At 47.0% G+C, this 22867-nt stretch overlaps 1 protein-coding gene across 1 annotated transcript in view; it reads left to right on the forward strand.

Moving 5' to 3' along the window:
* The window catches only part of MDGA2 (MAM domain containing glycosylphosphatidylinositol anchor 2), a 359263-nt gene that overhangs the window by 129394 nt on the left and 207002 nt on the right, over positions 1-22867 (forward strand). The window contains exon 2 of the mRNA XM_069856787.1: positions 2155-2294. Within this exon, the coding sequence (XP_069712888.1) occupies positions 2155-2294 (140 nt within the window). The remainder of the gene's footprint in view (positions 1-2154; positions 2295-22867) is intronic.

Raw genomic sequence — 22867 nt, forward strand, 5'->3', positions numbered from 1 at the left:
ATAATATGAGTGAAAATGTAATATTAATGTCATATAGATTTAAAAAGCAGCAGGATGTTGGCATAATGTTGCTGACTCTTCTAATTTTATCAGAAGGCTCATGATCTGTGCTGAACCTTCTTTTACCTTTCTGCTCCATGACTGCTTTAGAGTTTCAGTATGGAACCTTGTTTTACCTTTGTGCTGCGTGGCTCTGCTTTAGCGTTGGAGTATTTTATTATTTAAGAATTATAGTATCATGGAATGGTTTGGGTTGGAAGGGACTTCAAAGCCCATCCAGTTCCACCCCCTGCCGTGGGCAGGGACACCTCCCACTGGATCAGGGACTCCAAGCCCCATCCAACCTGGCCTTGAACACCTCCAGGGATGGGGCAGCCACCGCTGCTCTGGGCAACCTGGGCCGGGACCTCATTGTCCTCAGTGTGAAGAATTTCTTCCTAATGTCTGATCTCAGTACAAAGAGCGTTAGTGCTGCTGCTCTCTCTGCTGATCTGGTGGTCATCCAGACCTGCATTGCCTTGTATTGTTAGACCTGCGAGCACACCAGTGACACAGGGAACATCTAGGTTGGATGAGGCTTTGGGCAACCTGATCCAGTGGGAAGTGTCCCTGCCCGTGGCAGGGGGCGTGGAACTGGATGGGCTTTGAAGTTCCCTTCCAACCCAAACCATTCCATGATCCTCTCACTGAACGGGAGCAGTGCAGTGGCCGGCACAGAAAGTGAAATCCTGGGTCTTTAAAATCAGGATTACATTTTATCTCATCTGTTGTTTAGTTTGTGTTCCTTTATGTAACAGTAGGATTTCAACTCAACTTTCTTATCCTCCCAGTTGTGTCTCTGAAAATGTGAATAGTGGTGAATTTCACGGTTCAGAAATAAAACTGGAGAGCTAGAAATGTGCTTTGGAGACTTGCTGTAACAGAGCTGTAATTTGTAGCTGCCTTATTAGCAACAACAGTGCAGTTTTCCTACACGTACAATGTGTAAAACAGCTCAAGTTCCTGTCATTCGGGTTGGAAAGACAAGAAAATTAAAATAAAGGTTCTGCTTGAACTCAACCTCAGGTCCAAACCCTGATCCCTCTGACAGCAACAGAGTTTTGGTGTTTGCTTTGAATAGAAGCAGCATCAACTGTACTGTTTCTCTTGCTTAATTTTAGCGGTTTAATTAAGCCTTCTGATTTGCATAATGAGTGTGATAATACATTTAGGAAGATATATAATAAAAAAAAACCCAACCAGCAATAATGCAAAGTTCATTTGGAAATTGAAACAAAAATAACTGGAATGCAAATGAGTTTGGGAAGGTTTTGGTTGGGGATTGCTGGGTATTAATAACTTCTGTGGCAGTCTCTTCTGGCACTGAGCGTGCACGTGCTGAGTAAGCGAGGGAGTGTTCCCTGTGGTGAAAACACTCGGCTCCAGTTCTCCCATCTAATAGGATGCAGTTCTCCCAGGTTGCTGTGATGGAAATGGGTCTGAGCAAACGCTGGGCCTGGACCTTAAGGACCATATTGGGACCAGTGCTGTTTATTATCTTCATTAACGACATGGTGAGATTGAGTGCACCTGTAGCATGTTTGCAAGTGACACGTCAGAAGACCAGGATGGCATCCAGAGGGACTTGCACAAGTTGGAGAAGTGAGGCTGCGTGAGCCTCATGAGGTTCAACAAGGCCAAGTCCAAGGTCGTGCACTTAGGTCAGGGTAATCCATGGCTTCAGTCCAGGCTGGGGGGCCATGTGATCGAGAGTAGCCCTTCTGGGAAGGACTCGGGGGTGCTGGTAGAGGGAAAATGCTGGACATGAGCCAACTATGAATTCTTGCAGCTCAGAAAGTCAAACATGTCCTGGGTTGAATCAAAAGAATTGTGACCAGCAGGGTGAGGGAGGTGGTTCTACCACTCTACTCTGCTCTGATGAGACCCCACCTGGAGCCCTGTGTTTAGTTGCAGAGTCTTCAGCACAGGAAGGACATGGAGCTGTTGGAGAAAGTCCAGAGGAGTCCACGGAGATGGGACTTGGAGCAACTGATCCAGTGGGAGGTGTCCCTGCTCATGGCAAGGGGTGGAACTGGATGGGAGATTCCTTGTAGCCCAGACCATTCCACAATTCTGTGTTGATGCTCACCTGGTTTCTCTGTCTGGGTCTTGCAGCTCCCCCCACCGTGCGGATCGTGCACTCGGGCCTGGCGTGCAACATTGAGGAGGAGCGCTACTCAGAGAGGGTGTACACCATCCGCGAGGGCGAGACGCTGGAGCTGACCTGCTTGGTCACCGGCCATCCTCGGCCACAGGTGAGCCCCCACCGTGCCCAGTGGCAGCCTAGCACTGGTCACCGCACCTTTCCTGTGCTTGTGCTGACTCTCAGTAGGTTTGTTTCATCTTCTGCTAAGGACTAAACTGGTGCAGAGGGATCGAGATCAATGCAATAGGATTTGTTCAGGCCTTTGGTTTGGTATTGGGGTGCTGCAGAAGAAATATCAACAGCAGGAGGTCTTATGACTTTTTTGGGTGTCTGGCTAGGAACGTGATATTAAACTCAAAAATTTTACATAGAGTCCTGATGTGAGTGATCCACATACGTGGATAGAAGGAAAGGGAAAACAAATACGATGACAGGGACAACTGGAAGTGAGCAGTGTGGAGCAGAGTGAAGACCTGGAAAGTGGGCACATGAGAGCTGGGGGGAGTCTTGATGTGCCCTTGGGTCTTGGATGTCATCAGAACCACAGTGTTGCTGCCCTCTAGCAGATTAATTACCTGGGAGCATGGAGAGTTTTGGTGGGCTTAGATGGGTGATTCTACAGCAAAATGCAGGAGGCTTGGCAGGATTGTGTTTGAACATAACCTTTTTTATCACCTTCCCATTAAATGTCCATTCAGTTTTAGTGCTCTGGAAAGTCAAAGGGTCTCCAGGAAATCTGGAAGGGGCTCTTGATCAGGGAGTGCGGGGCCAGGACGAGAGGGCATGGTTTCCAGCTGAAAGAGGGGAGACTGAGATGAGATCTTTGGAAGAAGTGTTTTGCTGTGACAGTGGGGCAAAGTTGTGGCTGCCCCATCTCTGGAGGCATTCAAGGCCAGGTTGGATGGGGCTTGGAGCAACCTGATCCAGTGGGATGAATCCCTGCCCATGGCAGGGGGTGGAACTGGATAGGCTTTGAGGTCCCTTCCAACCCAAACCATTCCATGGCTCTGTTCTCCTTGCAGGTGGTAGTAGTGAAAATACATTTTTCTTTTTCTTTTTATTTCCAAGTGGCTTCCATCCACATTTTGTGGTAATTACCAGTTTTTTAAGTATTTCAATTTTTTTTTGCACAGGAGGTGATCATATTTAGTTTGCAAATTATATGGATTTTTTTTTCCCAAAATGATATTTATCAAGCGCTGGGAAGGAAATTTATAAAATCAGTAATTATGTATGTATTCTAAGAATGATCTTCAACTCGCTTGTGTTTCTCAAACTTTTTCAGTCATTATTGACAGGCATAGAAACTCATTTTGTTTTTAACACTGTAAAAAGTAAGCAACCCTACGCTAAGCATTTGTAAAGTCTCCATTGGTGTTCACTCTGTTTTCCTGAATGTCATGAGTGGGCAGAAAACATGCAATAACAGAGGAGAAAATGAAGTGGTGATTGAGTGCTGTGTGTAGTTGATGATAAGATCCATTGTGCATCCTTCCTTTGAAGAACTGTAGAATAATTAAGGATGGAAAAGACCTCGAAGATCATCAGGTCCAACCACCAGCCAACCCACGCTGTGCCGACTAAATCATGTTCCAAAATTGCATGTCTACATGCTTTTTGAACCCCTCCAGGGATGGAGACTCCACCACATACCTGGGCAGCCTCTGCCAGGGCTTCACCGCTCTTTTGGTAAAGAAATATTTCCCCATATACAATCTAAACCTCTCCTGGTGCAACTTGAAGCTATTTCCTCTAATCCCATCCCTTGTTACTTGAGAGAATAGACTGATACAGTATGTGGAATATTTCAAAGTGGAATAATTTGATTTAAGCTGAAGTACAGTAAAGCTTCATCTAAGCAGTTGTGGTTTTTGAAAGTTAGATAGAATGTCCCTCTGATAGCATGTTTTCTTTAAAGCAGTGTTTTAAATCAGAGGGAAATATATTCAGTAACAGCTCGTTGCACATGATTGATGGAGATCACTTCTGCATTTGACAGGCTGGGAGAGTTGGGGTTGTTCAGCCTGGAGTAGAGAAGGCTATGTGGAGACCTTAGGGCGAGTTTCCAGTACCTGAAGGGGCTATGAGAAAGCTGGGGAGGGACTGTTTGCAGAGTCTTGTAGTGATAGGAAGAGGGGCAATGGGTATAAACTGGAGAGGGGCAGATTTAGACTAGACATAATGAGGAATTTCTTCACAATGAGAGCAGGGAGGCCCTGGAACAGGTTGACCAGAGCAGTGGTGGCTGCCCCATCCCTGGAGGTGTCGAAGGCCAGGTTGGATGGGGCTTGGAGCAACCTGATCCAGTGGGAGGTGTCCCTGCCCGAGGCAGGGGGGTTGGAACTGGAGGATCTTTAAGATCCCTTCCAACCCAGACTATTCTATGATAAATGTTGCCCAGGCCTGATAAAGGGTGCTTGCTTTCTAAAACTCTTAAGAGTTTGATTTGCCGGCATTTTCAGCATCAAGAGCAGCACCCACCCTACTACTGGGGTACAAAGAAAGAGCATAAACAGGCTTTCTCAGAAGGTTTCATATGTGTCCTTCTCCTTTGTTTTGCAAGGTGCCTCCTGAATACCCAAGTTTTGTGTTTGGGACAGTTTTTACATATGAAGATAACTTTGTTGTGCACGTTAGTGCCTGCAAGTGAGTGCTTGTAGATCTGAAAGCTCCTCCTGGGGAAGAGGACAGGGCTGGAACTCCTAGAGCCAGAGTGCCTTTTGGAATGAGAGTGCCTTCAGCTTACCTTGTGTAAGCCCCTTCTGCTTGTGTCTGTTGGACTTTGGTGTTATTTTACACCGGGTATGAGGAACCGTAGCAGGAAGATTGTAGCAATGGGGAATTGGTTCAAATTAGGTGGGACCCATATTTTCTTCTCCTTCCTTCACAGATTGGAAAAGGCAGAGAGAAGGAGCTTCTTGTGGGGTTCCTCTTCTAAGGGTGTGCTCCTGGCTTTAAAACCAAAGCTGATGGAAGCTGGTGTGGGTGTGCATGCTGTGCTACGTGATCTGAGGCTGCCGGTGTCGGTGTCTGCTGCTGGTGTAAGCCTGGGAGGAGGAATGAAAGTTTTCTTCCCTTTCATGTCAGTGCTCCTGCGTGCTTTACCAAAGCGCACGTTTATGCCTTTTTGTCTTTCCAGGCGTTGCTTTTAAGTCTTCGATCAATAGATGCAGCTCTCAAAGAGGTTGATGACTTGTGTGTGCCTCTTTGTGATCAGCTCTGAGTCTTGTTGAAATGATGCTGCTCTAGAGGGGCCTCTCTTTGAAAATCTGTCCTCGGCTTTACTGCCTTCACACCGCGTGCTGCAAAATTGCCCCTAAAAGGAGTTACAGGCAGGTGGAACTAGGGATTGTCCAGTAGCCAGAGTGGTGGGCTGCACTTTCAAACTGGAAACAGCTTTGAAACTTGATTTGTGGTTTTTTTTGAGGTCTAATCAATATCGGTGAGGCCTTCGTGGAGAATAATGTAAAGCTACAGTAATTAATGTACCTGGGTTGGGGCGGTGCCAAACACAAATACAGGCTGGGGGGGAGAAAGGATTGAGAGCAGCCCCGAGGAAAAGGATCTGGGGTGCTGGGGGAGAAGATCAGCATGAGCCAGCAACATGCACTCTCAGCTCCGAAAGCCAAACTATATCCTGGGCTGCATCCAAAGCAGTGGAATCAGCAGGGATGGAATAGATTCTGACGCTCTGCTCTGCTCTGGTGAGATCCCACCTGCAGCCCAGAGTGCAGTTCTGGAATCCCCAACATGAGAAGTAGACGGAGCTGTTGGAATGGGTCCAGAGGAGGCCACAGAGATGATCTGAGGGCTGGAGCACCTCCCATAAGAGGACAGGCTGAGAGAGCTAAGGTTGTTCAACCTGGAGAAGAGAAGGCTCCAGGGAGACCTTAGAGCAGCTTCCAGCACTGAAAGGGGCTCTAGGATTGCTGGGGAGGGGCTTTTGATCACAGAGTGCTGGGATAGGATGAGAGGGAATGGTTTTCAGATGAAAGAGGGGAGATTGAGATGAGATCTTAGGGAGAAATGTTCTCCTGTGAGAGTGGGGAGGCCCTGGCCCAGATTCACCAGAGAAGCTGTGGCTGCCCCATCCCTGGAGATGTTCAAGGCCAGGCTGGATGGGGCTTGGAGCCCCTGATCCAATGGGGGGTGTCCGTGCCCATGGCAGGGGGTGGAACAGGCTGGGCTTTGAGGTCCCTTCCAATGCAAACTGTTCCATAATTCTGTGATTGGAGGGGAAGAGAACTGCAATGTAGCCTCCCCCCTAACAGACAGAAAGCTCTGAGCACCCCAACACATTCTTGCATGGCTGCTTTCTGTCTGTGTACCGACTGTGATGTGTTCGATGTATCAGTGCTATTCATAATTTGGAGCATTCTTATACACAGCCCTCATGACTTCATCTATTAAATGTGCCATTAGTTACCATGGAAACTAATTTTCCTTGATTAAGTTTTTCAAATGCCACATCCCTGCTCAGGTGAGGCTAATGGTGGGTGGGCAAATGCAATTTTTTTTTCCTGAATTACTGCTTGCAGAGTTTTGCCCAGAGGTTGGTTTGGATTTTTGAACAAAATTCTGCGAAGTCCTTTGGGAAGGAAAGCACACGGCAGTTCTTGCTCTGTTTGTGGCTGGCTGAGGTGAGCCCATGGTCTGTGTGGGACTCTGTGGGCTGGTGGTGGGTCCTGCAGGGCAAGGGCTTCAGTGTTGGGCCCCTCAGTGCAAGAAGGACATGGAGGGGCTAGAGCCCAGGGGTCTGGAAGTGGTGGAGGGACTTGGGTTGTTTGATCTGGAGAAAAGGAAGCTGAGGGGAGACCTCATCACTCTGTGTATATCCCCAAAATGAGGTGTGGTGAGACGGGTGTTGGTCTGTTCTCCCAAGGAGTGAGAGGACAAGAGGAAGTGGCCTCAAGTTGCACCAGGGGAGGGTTAGGTTGGACATTAGGAAAAATTCCCTCACCCATAGAGTGGTGAAGCCCTGGCAGAGGCTGTCCAGAGCAGCGGTGGAGTCTCCATTCTTGAGGGGTTCAAAAACTGTGTAGATGTGGCACTTGGGGACGTATCGTTTAGTGGGCACGGCAGTGTTGGGCTGATAGCTGGACTGGATGATTTTGGAGGTCTTTTACGACCTTAATGATTCCATGATTCTGTGATTCTGAAAGAGATGGCACAGGCTGGCTTTCTGGATTTCTGGTTGTTCACTGAAGGCTGGCAGATAAAGACCTTATTTGTCAGAGATTTTTTTTTCTCTGTATGTTTTTCCCTCATATCTTTCATCTCTGCGTGCTGTCACACCTCAGGTTACGCTTTCCTGTCACAAGTGATATGTTCTGAGATGTGATATATGCTGAGTGGAGGTAGGGTGATGCCCAAGTCCTCATGCAGTTGCTTCACTGTGTCTGCAGGGTGGAGTGTTCTCTGTCTCCAGCAGCATAGCCCAATGCTCTCTGGCCTGTGAAGAGATCAATGGGATGAGGTTTAACAAGGCCAAATGCCGGGTCCTGCACTTGGGGCACAACAACCCTGTGCAGTGCTACAGACTGGGAGAAGTCTGTCTAGAAAGCTGCCTGGAGGAGAGGGACCTGGGGGTGTTGGTTGACAACCAACTGAACATGAGCCAGCAGTGGCCCAGGTGGCCAAGAAGGCCAATGGCATCTTGGCTTGGATCAGAAACGGCATGAACAGCAGGTCCAGGGAGGTTATTCTCCTCGGATCCTGTGTTCAGTTCTGGGCCCCTCACCACAAGAAGGATGTTGAGGCTCTGGAGCGAGTCCAGAGAAGAGCAACGAAGCTGGTGATGGGGCTGGAGAACAGGCCTTCTGAGGAACGGCTGAGAGAGCTGGGGGTGTTTAGCCTGGAGAAGAGGAGGCTGAGGGGAGACCTCATTGCTCTCTACAACTACCTGAAAGGACGTTGTAGAGAGGAACATGATGGGCTCTTCTCCCAAGTGAGAGGGGACAGGACAAGAGGGAATGGCCTCAAGCTTCACCAGGGGAGATTTAGGCTGGACGTTAGGAAAAAATTTTTCACAGAAAGGGTCATTGGTCACTGGCAGAGGCTGCCCAGGGAGGTGGTTGAGTCCCCTTCCCTGGAGGGGTTTAAGGCACGGGTGGAAGAGGCGCTGAGGGGCATGGTTTAGTGTTTGATAGGAATGGTTGGACTCGATGATCCGGTGGGTCTCTTCCAACCTGGTTATTCTATGATTCTTTGATCCCCACAAATGTCCCCCTGCACTGCCCAAGCTTAAGGAGTCAGAGGAGGCAGCAGCTGCTGCTGACAGATGAAGTCCCAGCCACCTGAGAAGTCTGTGATCTCTGGTCCCAGCGTGCTCTGGGATTTTGCCTGTTTTGGGGATGGAACATGTCCTGATGGCACTGAGGCTTTCTTCTGCAGAACTATAGCAGATTCCTCCCCCTCACGTCCTTCTGCCACCCCTTCTTTTCTGCAGCACTATCAGATTATGTCATTTTATCCCCTTGAAATCAAGAGGATGAGACGTGCCCTTCATGCTGGTGGTGTGTGAAGAGAGCAGCAGATATCTTGGCTGTCATGGGAAGTGACGCATGGGAGGATTTACTTTCGGAAGACCCCCAGATTTGCTCCCTGCCTCTGTTTTGCTGTGTTTTCCTTCCACTTGTAGGAGTGGAGTGCTGTGCTGATGGCCACTCTGTCAACAAGCAGATCCTCCCCTCACAACCGAGAGGCTGCTAGGAGATACCTTCTGCTTCCCAAGCTCAGTGCTTGCACACCCTGAGCAGAGCCAGGACCGTGGCTCCTGTGGGGCCCTGGGGACATGCGCCATTCTGTTGGGAACATGGGTGATTTAAGGAGGTGGTCGTAGTGGCCCTGATGTCCTCCTTGGGCTGCAGAGACCCAGTGGGGGTGCTGAGCTGACTCAGGCTGTGCACCAGCTTGGTGGGAGCAACGAGGCACTGAGCACGCAGCCTGTCCTACAGCAACGGGGTGGTGGCTGGCAAGGGATGTTCTCAAGGTAGGCTTGATGCTTGAGGTGCATGGGCTGACCTGGGCAAGCCACGTTAGGACCAGCTGGAGTTACCAGAGCTGCCCCATTTTACACTAGTATTGTCCACAGTGTGTGGATGACAGGGTTTAAACTGTAGATTTATATTTCAGAGGAAGGACTGGTTTCATTTTAATTATCATCTAGTGTGAAGTGCTACAGTGGGGTTGAATAAACAAGTGGAGGAAGCAGTAGGCAAGACAGGGAAGCAGTGGTGTCACAGTGGGGGAAAGCCATGTATTGAGTTGCATTTGATTTGTTGGGTTTGGGGTTTTTATTTCCTTTCCAAAGCAAGCATGCTGAACCTAATGGTAAGGCTTAGGTGGGATGGATGAGGCTCCTCTTGAGGCACTTGGCAGCATCTTCCTGTGTGATGGGATGTCTGTATTCTCCAAACAAAGGCAGAACATGTTCAAAGAACAAGAGCAAAGTTATAAATTAGAGAATCATAGAATCACCAGGTTGGAAAAGACCCACCGAATCATCGAGTCCAACCATTCCTAAACAGAGGATCAATAAGGAGAACGTAGGGGTGGGGAAAGGGCTGGCTTGTTCCTCCTCAGAGCGAAACCATAGTTCTGAGAGAGCCTGTCCAGCCCAGCGCAGCCCAGGTCAGCAGCAATTTTGCTCACCCTTCGAACACTGGATTTAGAAGCAACAGCTGCCCCAGATGCAGCCCAGCACAGGGTTGACTTTCTGGGCTGTGAGTGCACATTGTCAGCTCATGTTGACAACTTGGGCCAGGGCTTCCCCACCCTCACAGAAAAACATTTCTTCCTAACACCTCATCTCAATCTCCCATCTTTCACCTGAAAACCATTCCCCCTCATCCTATCCCTGGACTCACAGATCAAGAGCCCCTCCGTAGCTTTTCTGGAGCCCCTTTCAGTACTGGGAGCAGCTCTAAGGTTTCCAGGAGCTTTCTCCAGGCTGAACAACCCCAACTCTCTCAGCCTCTTCTCAGGTGCTCCAGCCCTTGGATCATGTCCGTGGCCTCCTCTAGACTTGCTCTAGCAGATCCATGTCCTTCCAGTGTTGAGGATTCCAGAGGTGAATGAAAGGCTCCAGGTGGGGTCACCTGGGAGCTGAGCAGAAGGCCAGAATCCCTTCCCTGGCCCTGCTGGTCCCACTGCTTTGGATGCAGCGCAGGACATGATTGGTTTCTGGGCTGTGAGCACATGTTGCTGGCTCATGTTGAGCTTTTCCTCTCCCAGCACCCCAAGTCCTTTTTCTCAGGGCTGCTCCTAATTTGTTCTCCTCCCAGCCTGTAACTGTGCTTGGGATTGCCCCGATGCGGCAGAACGATGGAAATACACACCGTGCATAGTTAAACATGAGCTTTTTTCAGTCAAATGTTTATAAAGGGTTTTTTTCAGCATAAAATGCAGGCTAATTTAGTCATGAGTCAGGCTGGATTTTGTCAGGTGTTCACTGAACATTTGTAAAGCCTTCCCGTGAACTGAGGAGTGTCGTATGAAATCATCATCAATTCTCCTAACAAGAGCACAATTATTGTAATAAGGATGTGCAGAAGGCAGTAGGAAAACAGCTGTTCCTGTGTGAGCCCCCTCTCCTCACAAACTGCTTGCTTTGACCACATCAGCTTTTAGTAAGACTTCCTATCAATTAATATTGAAAATGTAGCACCCACTTTACCTCAAAGGAGCCTTTTATGTTTCACTCACAGCTGATCAAAGTGAACATCACGTGATGGTTTTGTTTTGTTTTCCTGAAATGCTGATTTTTTTTTATATTTTAAAGGATGAAGTGCCAGAAAATGCTATACTTTGTGCACGGTAATAAGGCGAAGGTAGGATTCTGCTCTGAGACTTTAGAGGAGGCTACACTGATCACACTCAGTAATCACGATGGTATGCATTTTAAATAACAAAGGTGTTTCTGTAACGGTGTCTGTTGATGGAGATACCTTGCTGCTAGGCAATGAGCTTGTGTGTCATAGTCTTAAGGTTGAAAAAGTCCCCTAAGTTTATCCAGTCCAATCATCAACCCAACTCCACCATGCCTACTAAACCATATCTTGCAGTGCCACACCTACATGGCTTTTTCAACCCCTCCAGGGATGGAGACTCCACCACTGCCCTGGGCAGCCTCTGCCGCCAGGGCTTCCTCCCAGTATCAGAAAGGGCTACAAGAAAGCTGAGGAGGGACTGTTAGCAAAGGCTTGAAGTGATAGGATGAGGGGCAATGGGAATAAACTGGAGAGGGACAGATTTAGACTAGATATAAGGAGGAATGTCTTCACGATGAGAGTGTTAAGGCACTGGCACAGCTTGCCCAGGGAAGTGGTGGACCTTTGAGATCTCTGCCCACCCAAACTATTCTATGATTCACCACTCTTTCAGTAAAATGCCCAATCTAACTGTTCCCTGGTGAGTTTTGAGGTGGTGAAGCTGGAAGGAGAGGTGAGTGAAGCATTGTGTGGTGCACATCAGCTGCTTGTCAACTCCAGACACTCATGAGCTGGAGTTTTGCTGTGTTCTGTGATATCCTGATGTACCCTGGGTGTTTGAAAAGTTTCCTTTGCTTTCTACTTTAAGAAGTGGTAAGATGAGAGGAAATGGCCTCAAGTTGCACCAGGGGAGGGTTAGATTGGATATTGGGAAAAATTTCTTTACTGACAGAGTGGTGAAGCACTGGAAGAGACTGCCCACGTTCCCTCTATGACTTTAAAAATGTAATTCTGTCTCAAATGCCATCATTTTGAAATGGTAACTCAGTCGTATGGTGCAAACAGCGTGTAGTCCCACTGAATAATTTGTGAATTCGCCACTGAAAGAAATGTAAATCCATTCCGTGGTGATGATGATTCAGCTGATCATCTGCAGGACACTGGATTAGAAGACACACGGTTTGCTAGCTGATAGCAGAATTACATTCCACAGTTGTTTTATTCAGAATAACTTAGCCAGTCATATCATAGTGATTGTCCTGATTCCAGAACAAAAAATACATTTGCATTTTTCTAAATAGGGCTGGGAAGTGGGAAGGGAAAGAGGTCAACTTAAATCAAGATAAATCCAAAATCAGGGCACGCAAATTGTGTATTTCAGTCACACTCTCTCAGTTGAGAATATCAAGCTTTCTAAAGCATCTGCAATCATTGAAATGAGGCTATCAGAGAATCACGTGGAGTAGGAAATGACAATCCAGGTTGGTGGTTTTTCACTGTACCAGTTTCATACTGACCTACGTGGAAGCATAAAAGCTATAAGAAATCCCCTATAGAAAGTTTCTAGTGAACACAGAGCATGAATTTCCCATCATTGGAAGAGGAACAGCAATATTTTCTTGTTAACAGAGCCATAGGTATTTCTCCTCTGAGTGGATTGCATCTGTCGTCTCCCTTTCCCCTGGATCTTCTCCCCACACTGTGCTCTGCAGTCTTTGATTTCTGTCTGTCTGTGGTCAGCTTTTGTTTTCCTTTTCTCTGATGGTCCTTCAGGGTTGGAATATTGACTGAAGGGATGGACAGTGTCTCTTGGATGCTGCAGGAGTAGCTGTTTTTCCATTACTGTTGTGCATGCTAATCTCATCATCAAAAATTAGGTGGGTGGTTTGGAATGAGGTCTGTTGCTGTGAGGTCTAACTTGCTGAAAAGGAATGTTTTTGATGAGTAAAGAGATGATTTAGTAACCCAGGGAAACCGGCAGCATCTGCAGATCAGCTGTGGCTTAAGCAGAGCTGCATTCATAGAATCACGGAAGGGATTGGATTGGAAGGGACCTCAAAGCCCATCCAGTTTCACCCCCTAACCTGGGCAGGGACACCTCCCACTGGGTCAAGTTGCTCCAAGCCCCATCCAACCTGGCCTTGAACACCTTCAGGGATGGGGCAGCCACCACTGTTCTGAGCAACCTGGGCCAGGGCCTCCCCACTCTCAGTGTGAAGAATTTCTTCCTAATGTCTAATCTAAATCTTCCCCTTCCAATTTAAAGCCGTTCCTCCTCATCCAGTCACTCCAGGCCCATGTAAAAAGCCCCTCCCCAGCTTTCCTGAAGCCCCTCTCAGTGCTGGAAGCTGCTCTTATGTCTCCCTGCAGCCTTCTGCTCTCCAGGCTGAACAACCCCAACTCTATTAGTCTGTCCTCATAGCAGAAGTGCTTCAGCCCTCACAATCATCTTCTTGGTCCTTGTCTGGACCTGTTCCCATAGCTACATTCTAGTAGCTGGTTTGTGAAAAGATACAGCCTAAGGAAGCACTCAAAGATTCTTTTTATGGAACAGAATAGGGATTCATCCTAATTGCTGTGGACATAAAGATATGTTCTCCCACATCTATGAAGGGAACCTCAGATCAGCGAGCTCCTTGCATGGGAAACCATAGCATCAAGAAGTGTTCATGGATCAAAACCACATTTGTTTCACTGCCCTTTTGAGTTCTCCAAACATGATGCATGTTAGATTGAAAAGTCCAGACATATGTTAGTTTTCCTGAGAAGGTGTGGTCTGACTACAAACTTGACCCTGGTGCCTTCTATGCTTGATTCCAGAGTTTGTCTCTGAAGCTGATGCCCTTGAAGGGGAGAATACCAGCATGTGCTTCCATGATTGGCAGTTCCATCACTGAATGATTGTTCTTCAGAGCCACTTTCTTATATCCCACTGCAGTCAGGGAGCAGAGGGAAGTTAGTTCTGTAGCACATTGTGGTTCTAGTTACTGTGAACTTAACTGTCCTGTTTTCCACCTGTCTTGAAAACAGTGCTTCCAGAGCAATAATTTGATGGCATCTGGATGCCAGGAGTTACATCTTCAACTACCAAATCAGGCTCTTGAGATAGTTGGGTTTGCATTTTAAGGAGAGAAATGCTACTCACAAACCCGAGTCCATCTGACCTGTCTGATAGTGATAAAAGTTTGAACAAATCAGGTTGTTTCTGGTCTGGCTGCTAAATGACCCTTCTGTGATCCTCCTGTATGTTTTCATTCTCTGTGCTGCTGCCAGCTTGTTCTTGTACTTAAAATGATGTTCTAGCCTGAGCTCTCCTTCAGGCACTGGCAGCTGGGAGTGGCTGTTTTTTGGAAGTACTGGGTTTATTTTTGCTGCTGTCCACCTGAGCGCTTGGATCTGGATGCTCTGCAGAGCGCAAGTGAGTTTATCAGGCTGGAAAATCCATCTGCCTTTTGCTGAGGGATGCTCTGGAATCAAGGCTTATTCCCTAGTGGGAATATGTTTGGTGGCACATTAGGCTTCCCCATCCACCCCCCAACCCACCTTTTGGAGTTGATTTAGGGTTTGATTTGGTTTATAGACCTGTTCTGCCTGTTACTAAAGGCAAGAAATCTAAACCTGAAGAGGGGAATATGAACTTTAAATATGCTTAACTCTTTAATCTGTGTGTAAACGTTTGCCTTCCCAGGCAAAAGCAATTAAGAAGGGAACTCAACTGTCACTGTCCTGATTCATTTGGTATGCGCAAAGTGTTTGTTTTGGTGCTGTACTACAGGGCACACAGCAGAGATGCTGAAATAAAGACAAACAGAACTAAAAATATTACTATTCTGCAAAATGTGGCTGCATTGGTTGTCTTGGAGGTGACTAAAAGTACAAGGAGCTTTAAACCTCATTTCTAGGGTGCAACAGTGCCATTCATTAGAACACACAGGAACAGCTTGTGTGGGAGAGGTTTAGATTGACACCAGGAATGTGTGGGATTATGGTGCCACTTAAGCCCCTGGAGAAGAGCAAAGCCTGAGCTGAATGTGTGACTCACATCTGCAACCAGCCCCTTGCACCAGCCCCACTCTCACCACGGAGCCCATAGCTCAGCACCGAGCATCACCCTGAGCACGCTCAGGAGGTGCCAAAGTCGCACCAGGGGAAGTTTAAAATCATAGAATAACCAGGTTGGAAGAGACCCACCAGATCATTGAGTCCAACCATTCCTATCAAACACTAAACCATGCCCCTCAGCACCTCGTCCACCCGTGCCTTAAACCCCTCCAGGGAAGGTGAATCAACCACCTCCCTGGGCAGCCTCTGCCTGTGCCCAATGACCCTTTCTGTGAAAAATTTTTTCCTAATGTCCAGCCTAAATCTCCCCTGGTGGAGCTTGAGGCCATTCCCTCTCGTCCTGTCCCCTGTCACTTGGGAGAAGAGCCCATCATGTTCCTCTCTACAACGTCCTTTCAGGTAGTTGTAGAGAGCAATGAGGTCTCCCCTCAGCCTCCTCTTCTCCAGGCTAAACACCCCCAGCTCTCTCAGCCGCTCCTCAGAAGGCCTGTTCTCCAGCCCCTTCACCAGCTTTGTTGCTCTTCCCTGGCCTCGCTCCAGAGCCTCAACATCCTTCTTGTGGTGAGGGGCCCAGAACTGAACACAGGATTCGAGGAGCGGTCTCACCAGTGCCTATTGGACATTAGGCAACATTTCTTTACTGAAAGTGTGGTGAAGCCCTGGCAGAGGCTGCCCAGGGCAGTGGTGAAGTCTCCATCCCTGGTAGGGGTCAAAAAACCATGTAGACATGGCAATTTGGAACATGATTTAATCGGCATGGTGATGTTGGGCTGATGGTTGGACTGGATGAGCTTAGAGGTCTTTTCCAACCTCAGTGTTTCTATGTTTTGTTCTGTGCTAGCTTTTTCTGCATGGGCTGTTATTCTTCCTAACAGCAAGTGCATTATTAGACCTTAAATAATCAGTTTTTCCCATTATTCTTATTAGTGGTGTTTTACAGAAAGATTTTGCTGCCCTGGGTGACTCCTCCCTCCTTAGTTTTGAGTGGTTTGACTGATTCTACCCCTGCCTGAAAGTTATAACTTTGGTATAGTCTTGATAGGTCCTTATAAATAATTATAGCAACATTATAGGCTGAATCCTTCGCCTCTTCTGGATTTCAACATCCAGGAGATAAAAATAACAAGTGAGATTTTTTCTTCCCCCTCCCTATATGTCTATCAATCAAACTGGTAAAGATATTTATGACTTGCACGTTTTAATGGTGTAATTAGGTATAATTATATGTTCAAATGATTACACATATGAACACTAATTACATAATTGGAGACAATTATGCTAACTAGGTAAATACATAATTAACTAAAAATCTCTTGTAAAATCGAGGCAATGGGCACAACAGCCAAAGAAAGTCAAATCACAATAGAAAGTAAATAACCCTTCCAGTCTGAAAACTCCAAGAGCCAGTGAGACGTGGAGCTGGAGAGGACCTGGCTGTTTAGCTGCTGGTAGGCTGAAGCTCAGTTTAGCTGCCTATCCTACTTTATAGTCCTCGTGTAAAAGGAAGGTAATAATTAAATGATAAAGCTGTGCTGTCATCATATCTGTCTCTGGCAGGGAATTTCTGACCTCCATAGGCTGGGCTTTGGTGGTTCTTTGAGGTTTGGGAGTTTTCAAGGTGGAGTTGTTTTCAGAAAATCAAAGAATTGTTTGGGTTGGAAGGGACCATGAATGTCATCCAGTTCCAACCCCCATCTCTAGTGATTCAGGGACACCTCCCACTGGATCAGGTCACTCCAAGCCCCATCCAATGTGGCCTTGAACACTTCCAGGGATGGGGCAGCCACCACTGCTCTGGGCAGTCTGGGCCAGGGCCTCACAGTCAAAACCTTCTTCCTGAGGTCTCATCTCAGTCTCCCCTCTTACAGCTGAAACCCCTAGTCTCCCTAGTCCTATCCCTGCACTCCCCGATCAAGAGCCCCTCCCCAGCTTTTCTGGAGCCCCTTTCAGCACTGGAAGCTGCTCTAAGGTCTCCCTGCTGCCTTCTCTTCTCCAGGCTGAACAACCCCAACTCTCTCAGCCTGTCCTCATAGCAGAGGTGCTCCAGCCTTCAGATCATATCTGTGGCCTCCTCTGGACTCGCTCCAACAGCTCGTGTCCTCCCCGTGCTGAGGGCTCCAGAACTGGACACAGGGCTCCAGGTGGGGTCTCACCAGAGCAGAGCAGAGGGGCAGAATCCCCTCCCTTGCCCTGCTGGTTCCACTTCTTTTGATGCATCCTGGGATACGGTCTTATGATTGTTAGTAATTAATATATAAGGGAGGGAAAGCTCAAACCTAGTCAGTTTGATCTTGTTTTAATGGAACAGTGCAACCATAATACACCAGGAGCAGACTCACAGTGGTGCTAGGGCCCTACTGAGGCTGCAGGGTGGAGACGTGTTAAACCCTCATCGTTGCCCCTGCAGTGCAATTTCCTCTGCACCAGCTTGCCTTCCACATCCCGTCCAACTGCAAAAATTTGCTATACCTCATGCAGTGGAAATGTCTGGAGCCTCAGTAACCTCCGCAGTGCAGGTCTGCGTTTGGGATCGATCATTACTCTTTTAGGCAATGCTAAACTGGCTGTAGCTCCTTTTCCCTGTGCTATTGACTTCTCCAATTTCAATATTCCCTGATTTGAAGCTATCTTGTCTTTGGAAATCATCTTGGTTCACTGTTGCTTAATATTGTGATGATTTCCTTAGCCTTCCCAATACAAATCCTTAATCCTATCCCTTAGCCCTGTCCTTTTATTTCTGGTTGTGAGCTGAACCAGGTTCTGGTTTTTCTCAATGTCTATTTGCAGTTCTCTTGATCTGCGGGAACTGTTCCCAGATCCCTTTCCTTAGCACTCGTGGGAGTCACTCAAAGGAATGCCAGGAGAGCTCAACAAGATGTGAGCGATGATATTTGTGATTCTTCATACATTTTCTTCTTGTTGGGTTCTGAATGGAAAATAAGAAATCATCTTGAAGCCAGTAGCATTCAAACATGTGCTTGGTTTCATTTCCCTGAACAAAGGTCTTGCAGAACCCTTTTCACCTGTGTCAGATACAGAAGACATTTAGCCCTTTACATTGGTATTTAATATTGGTTTAGATTGTCTGAAGCAGGTTTTGCCACTTCTTCATCCTTGGAAACAAAGGACAAATAAAAGAGTACATGGAAGCAAAACCATGACAGCAGGAGTGTGTTTTGGTGTCTGTCACCGGTAACTTCAAACAGAAACCTAAGGACTTAGCATTGGAAGAGGCTGCCCAGGGCAGTGGTGGAGTCTCCTTCCTTGGAGGGGTTCAAAAAATGTGTAGATGTGGCACTTGGGGACATGGTTTAGTGGGCACGGTTGTGTTTGGTGGATGGTTGGACTGAATGATCTCGGAGATCTTTTCCTATCTTAGTGATTCCATGATTCTGTGATTCTGAAAGAGCTGGCACAGACTGGGCTTTTGTACTTCTGATTGTTCACAGAAGGCTGGCTGGTAAAGATCTTATTTTTTGGTTCAACCTTACCTATATTGGGACTTTTTTTCTTCTCAATGTTTTTTCCCTCTTATCTTTCACCTCCTTCATTGCAGGGGTTAAAAAAACGTGTAGATGTGATGCTTCAGGACATGGTTTGGTTGTTACGGTGGGGTTGGGCTGATGCTTGGACTGGATGAGCTCAGAGGGCTTCTCCAACCTCAATGATTCCATGATTCTCTGAACTTCTACGCAGGCTGAGCCCTGATGTCCCTTGCTGTGTCTCCTGCCCAACCCCTGGAGGTTGTAGATAGGATGTGCTTTATCATCCAGCCGCTGGGTGTTGGTTGTTTTGGGACTACCTGATTAAAGGGTTGTGCCTGGTGACTGTGGAAGCCAGATATGGACACACTGACCTCTCATGAATGAGTATTCTCTGTTTCGGAATCAGTTTACAGCCCCAGACTTCATGTCATTGTGTTGGTAAATAATTTGTCCCTCTTGGTTACACAGCACAATTTTATGCTCTGTTTAGAAAATAAAAAAGGTGTACTTTTGGGGAAAAAGATGCTGGTTTGATAATTTCAGTCATTGCTTCTGATTTCTTATGTTACAGGAAATCGTGGGCTTGGTGCAGCATCTGTGACTTGTGCTCAGCAGCTGCTGATCTTTTCTGGCCTTAAGTTCTGTTGATAGCATTTCGTACCAAGCTGCCTTCTCAGCTGAGCTGCCAACTCTTGCTTGTCAAGATTCCTCCTCTTTCTCCTTTTCTCCCTGCTACCTCCCTTCCCAATTCTTCCACCTTTCAAGCAAAATGAAATGTCATCTCCTTTCTTTGTCATCACAGCTAAATCAAGTTAGACCTCAGGATCTCACCCTTGTTTTTAGCTCGATGAGATTGTAAGATGTAATTCCACATGTATGAGTGTTGGCACGACTGAAGGAAGATGGACGAGCCCAGCTGATGTTAGTGGATTGCTGAGATTTAAGGTTCAATTCAGAAAGATGTCTGGAAAAGTCTCGGAGAAGCTCTTGATGAGGGAGTGCAGGGATAGGACGAAGGGGGAGAGTTTTCAGGTGAAGGAGGGGAGATTGAGTTGAAATCTTGGGAAGAAATGTTTTGCTGTGAGGGTGGGGAGGCCCTGGCCCAGGTTCCCCAGAGCAGGGGTGGCTGCCCCATCCCTGGAGGTGTTCAAGGCCAGGTTGGATGGGGCTTGGAGCCCCTGATCCAGTGGGAGGTGCCCCTGCCCGTGGCAGGGGTGGAACTGGCTGGGCTTTGAGGTCCCTTCCAACACAGACCATCTCATGATTCTATGAAATGAGGCAGGTGAGCACTATCAGTCTTGGAGGGTGCAACACAGCGTGCGCTGTAGGAAGAGCTGGTAAGGTCTAATGCAAACCTAAAGTCAGAGCCTGGTGGTCATCAGCTTTCAATATTCAGGATGGATTTTCCTCTTAGTCTCTTCATGCACCAAGTCTGCTCTCAGTGGTGTTTGAAGTACGGCATGATTTCTCTGGATTATGTTTTATGAAGTTTTTAAAATGGGAACCAGTTTAAGTAAACAGAGCGATATTACATTGCAGGGAATCAATAACCTCGCTGCTATTTGCAGAAGACAATGTAGTGGAAAAAGAGCCATTTAAAGCCAGCGTTTTATGATGTTCAGTTAAGTGGATTTAATTTGTTCATGCAGAGGTGGGCCAAAAACGTGCCTGTGTTACTGTAGGAGTGTCCAAGATCACATGGTGGCCACGTGGAATGAGTGGTGGCACCTCTGCAGCTTCAGGCTGTGCCGGTGCAAGGAAGGCAGAGCCATGCTTGCTCCTGCAGCAATGAAAGACTCATAAAACTTTGCCCTTGGAGGTGCAAGCACCTTGTGGAAACTGAGAGTTAGCTGTTTAGTTTCCATGCAGGTGGAAAATAAGATCATTTTTCTTTCTCTTGTTGGATCATCTGTGTGAAGAGTGTGCTGGTCTCTGCCTCGTAGCCTTCTCCATCTGCACATGAATAGCTTCCAGTCACAATTCTGTTTTTGCTGTGCTGGTGTCAGTGACTGCTGCTTCTGTTTTCTCATTTGTGGAAACGTTTGTTCGTGACACTTATCAGTCAGTTTAAAGGCTGCACGGCTGTCCAAAATATTGCCCCTCATGAATGTTGGAGGAAATAATCGAGGTTTATGTTACTGATTTAGACTGCAGCATGGCTTTGAGCAAGGTGTGGTATATTAGTGGCGCTATGGAATTCAAAGGTCCAGGTGTCTCTACATCTCAGGGGGAATCTCAATGGATCTTGCTTCATTCACTCTATTCTTGGCTGCAAGGGGATCGAAGTGGAGACTGGCAAATTCTCTGCTAGCTTATTTAGCCCAGAGAAGAGAAGCTTGTGGGGAGACCTTAGAGCAGCTTCCAGTACTGAAAGGAAACCTGGTGAGGTGCTCTAGATGAGGGAGTGCAGGGATAGGACAAAGGAGTTTAATCTGACAGGAGGGAGATTGAGATGAGATCTTAGGAAGAAGTATTTTGCTGTGAGGGTGGGGAGGCCCTGGCCCAGGCTGCCCAGAGCAGTGGTGGCTGCCCCATCCCTGGAGGGGTTCAAGGCCAGGTTGGATGAGGCTTTGAACAACCAGATCCAGTGGGAGGTGTCCCTGCCCATGGCAGGTGGTGGAACTGGATGGGCTTTGAGTTCCCTTCCAACCCAAACCATTCCACGATTCTATGAAAGACCGAAAGAAATAAATTTTCTTCTTTCTTTATCAATTTACTTGTTGTGCGTCTCTGACAGCTCTTTGGGTGTGCTCTGCTAAAGCTGTTTCCCTCACATACTGTTTCTCCCAGGAGTCTTTCAGGGGGATGAAGTGGGTAGAGACTGAGAGAATGAGAAACAGAAATTACACCTGAAAGAATTGTTAAAAAAAGGAAAAAAGCGTAGATTTTAAACTGCCTGGATTTCAAGATGGCTTTGTCACTTTAACTCGATTCTGTTATGAAGAGTGGCTTTAAAGTAGAAAAATCCCATTTAGCAGCTGCTTTTTTTCTCTCTGTTTAGACTCTGGTCTTCTTAGTTTAATGACAGAAACACTTTTTTAATGCAGTTTTGCCTTTGAGGGAAAGTAGTTCTGCGAAAAAGGGAGGCGATCATAGAATCGTTGAGGTTGGAAAAGACCTTTGAGATCATCCAGTCCAACCGCCAGCCCAACACAACTGTACCTGCTAAACCAAGTCCTCGAGTGCCACATCTACATGGTTTTTGAACTCCTCTAGGATTGGAGACCCCACCACTGTCCTGGGCAGCCTTTGTCAGGGCTTCATCACTCTTCTGGTGAAGGTGGCTTCTGGCTCCCTACTGCTGCTTGTGCAGTGGTTAAACAGCAGCTTATCAGCTCCATTTTTCTCTAAAGTCCTCCCACATCACCTCTGGGTGCCATGAGGTGAGGGTTGTTCTGCGTAACCACACTGAATTTTGGGTAAAACTGGGCTCTGAAAAGTTTTGCAGGGAAGACCAACAGCCGTGTAGGGCACTTGGCTAAGAAAATTTGGCTATAAAGAGTTTTTTAGGATAAGGTTGGAGTTTTACGTCTTTGAGCACTGTGAGGACAGTGCATTGGTTGCAGTTGTGCAGAAGTACTGGGTGATGGAGGTCCAGAACAAGGTGATGGTTTGGGCAGTAGAGCCGATTCCTGGTGGTGAGCTCAAGGAGGGTACTTCACATCCCCCAGGAAAGTCCTTTGGTACCACTGACTCTGATTCCATGAGACATCTTGGATAGAAGATGTTTTGAATAAACATTTTAGGCTGAGAAAATAGAAAGTGATTTTGAATCCATTTTGCTACTGCTTCAAGTTTGCTTTTTATGTTGAAAATCGATCTGCTATCAGATTTTGGTCTCTCATGTATGTTTTAAAGATGCTGATTGCTTTCCCCTGATTTTTCATTTGATACTGAATTTGCTGAGCTTTACGCTCGCACTCTTGAGTGTGTTCCTGCTACTTCAATGTGTGCTGTGACTTTTCTCCATACCCTTGGCTGCTCTTCACCATCGTCTTCACATTTAACCCTCAGATTGACAATGTCACCTTAGTTTTTATTCCAAAGGCAATTGTAGAAGCTTCAGGGAAAGACCATGGAAACCTAATCTATCTGATTATTTCCTGCTTCATACAACCAAAAAAAGCTCTAATCTTTATGATTCACCAGTAGTTCAGTGCAGTGGTGGGACTGGCATGGAGCACATGGTTACTGAGATACTGCCTTCCTGTCCCTGATCCTTTTAAGCAATTGCAGCTTCTGAGAATTGCCTCCCTAGGAGGTAACCTTTGCAGAGCATCACTGGAAATATGTCATCCATGGATGCAGTTCTCCTCTTTGCAGCTCTTCCAGTGACTGGTCTACAGATTATTGACTCTCATACCATAGCATTGCTCTTGTAACTCATCTGTGTTAGATTATATGAATTTTTCTTCTTGAAAACT

Source organism: Phaenicophaeus curvirostris, chromosome 5 (genome assembly GCF_032191515.1).
Source record: "Phaenicophaeus curvirostris isolate KB17595 chromosome 5, BPBGC_Pcur_1.0, whole genome shotgun sequence".
Lineage (NCBI taxonomy): Eukaryota > Metazoa > Chordata > Aves > Cuculiformes > Cuculidae > Phaenicophaeus > Phaenicophaeus curvirostris.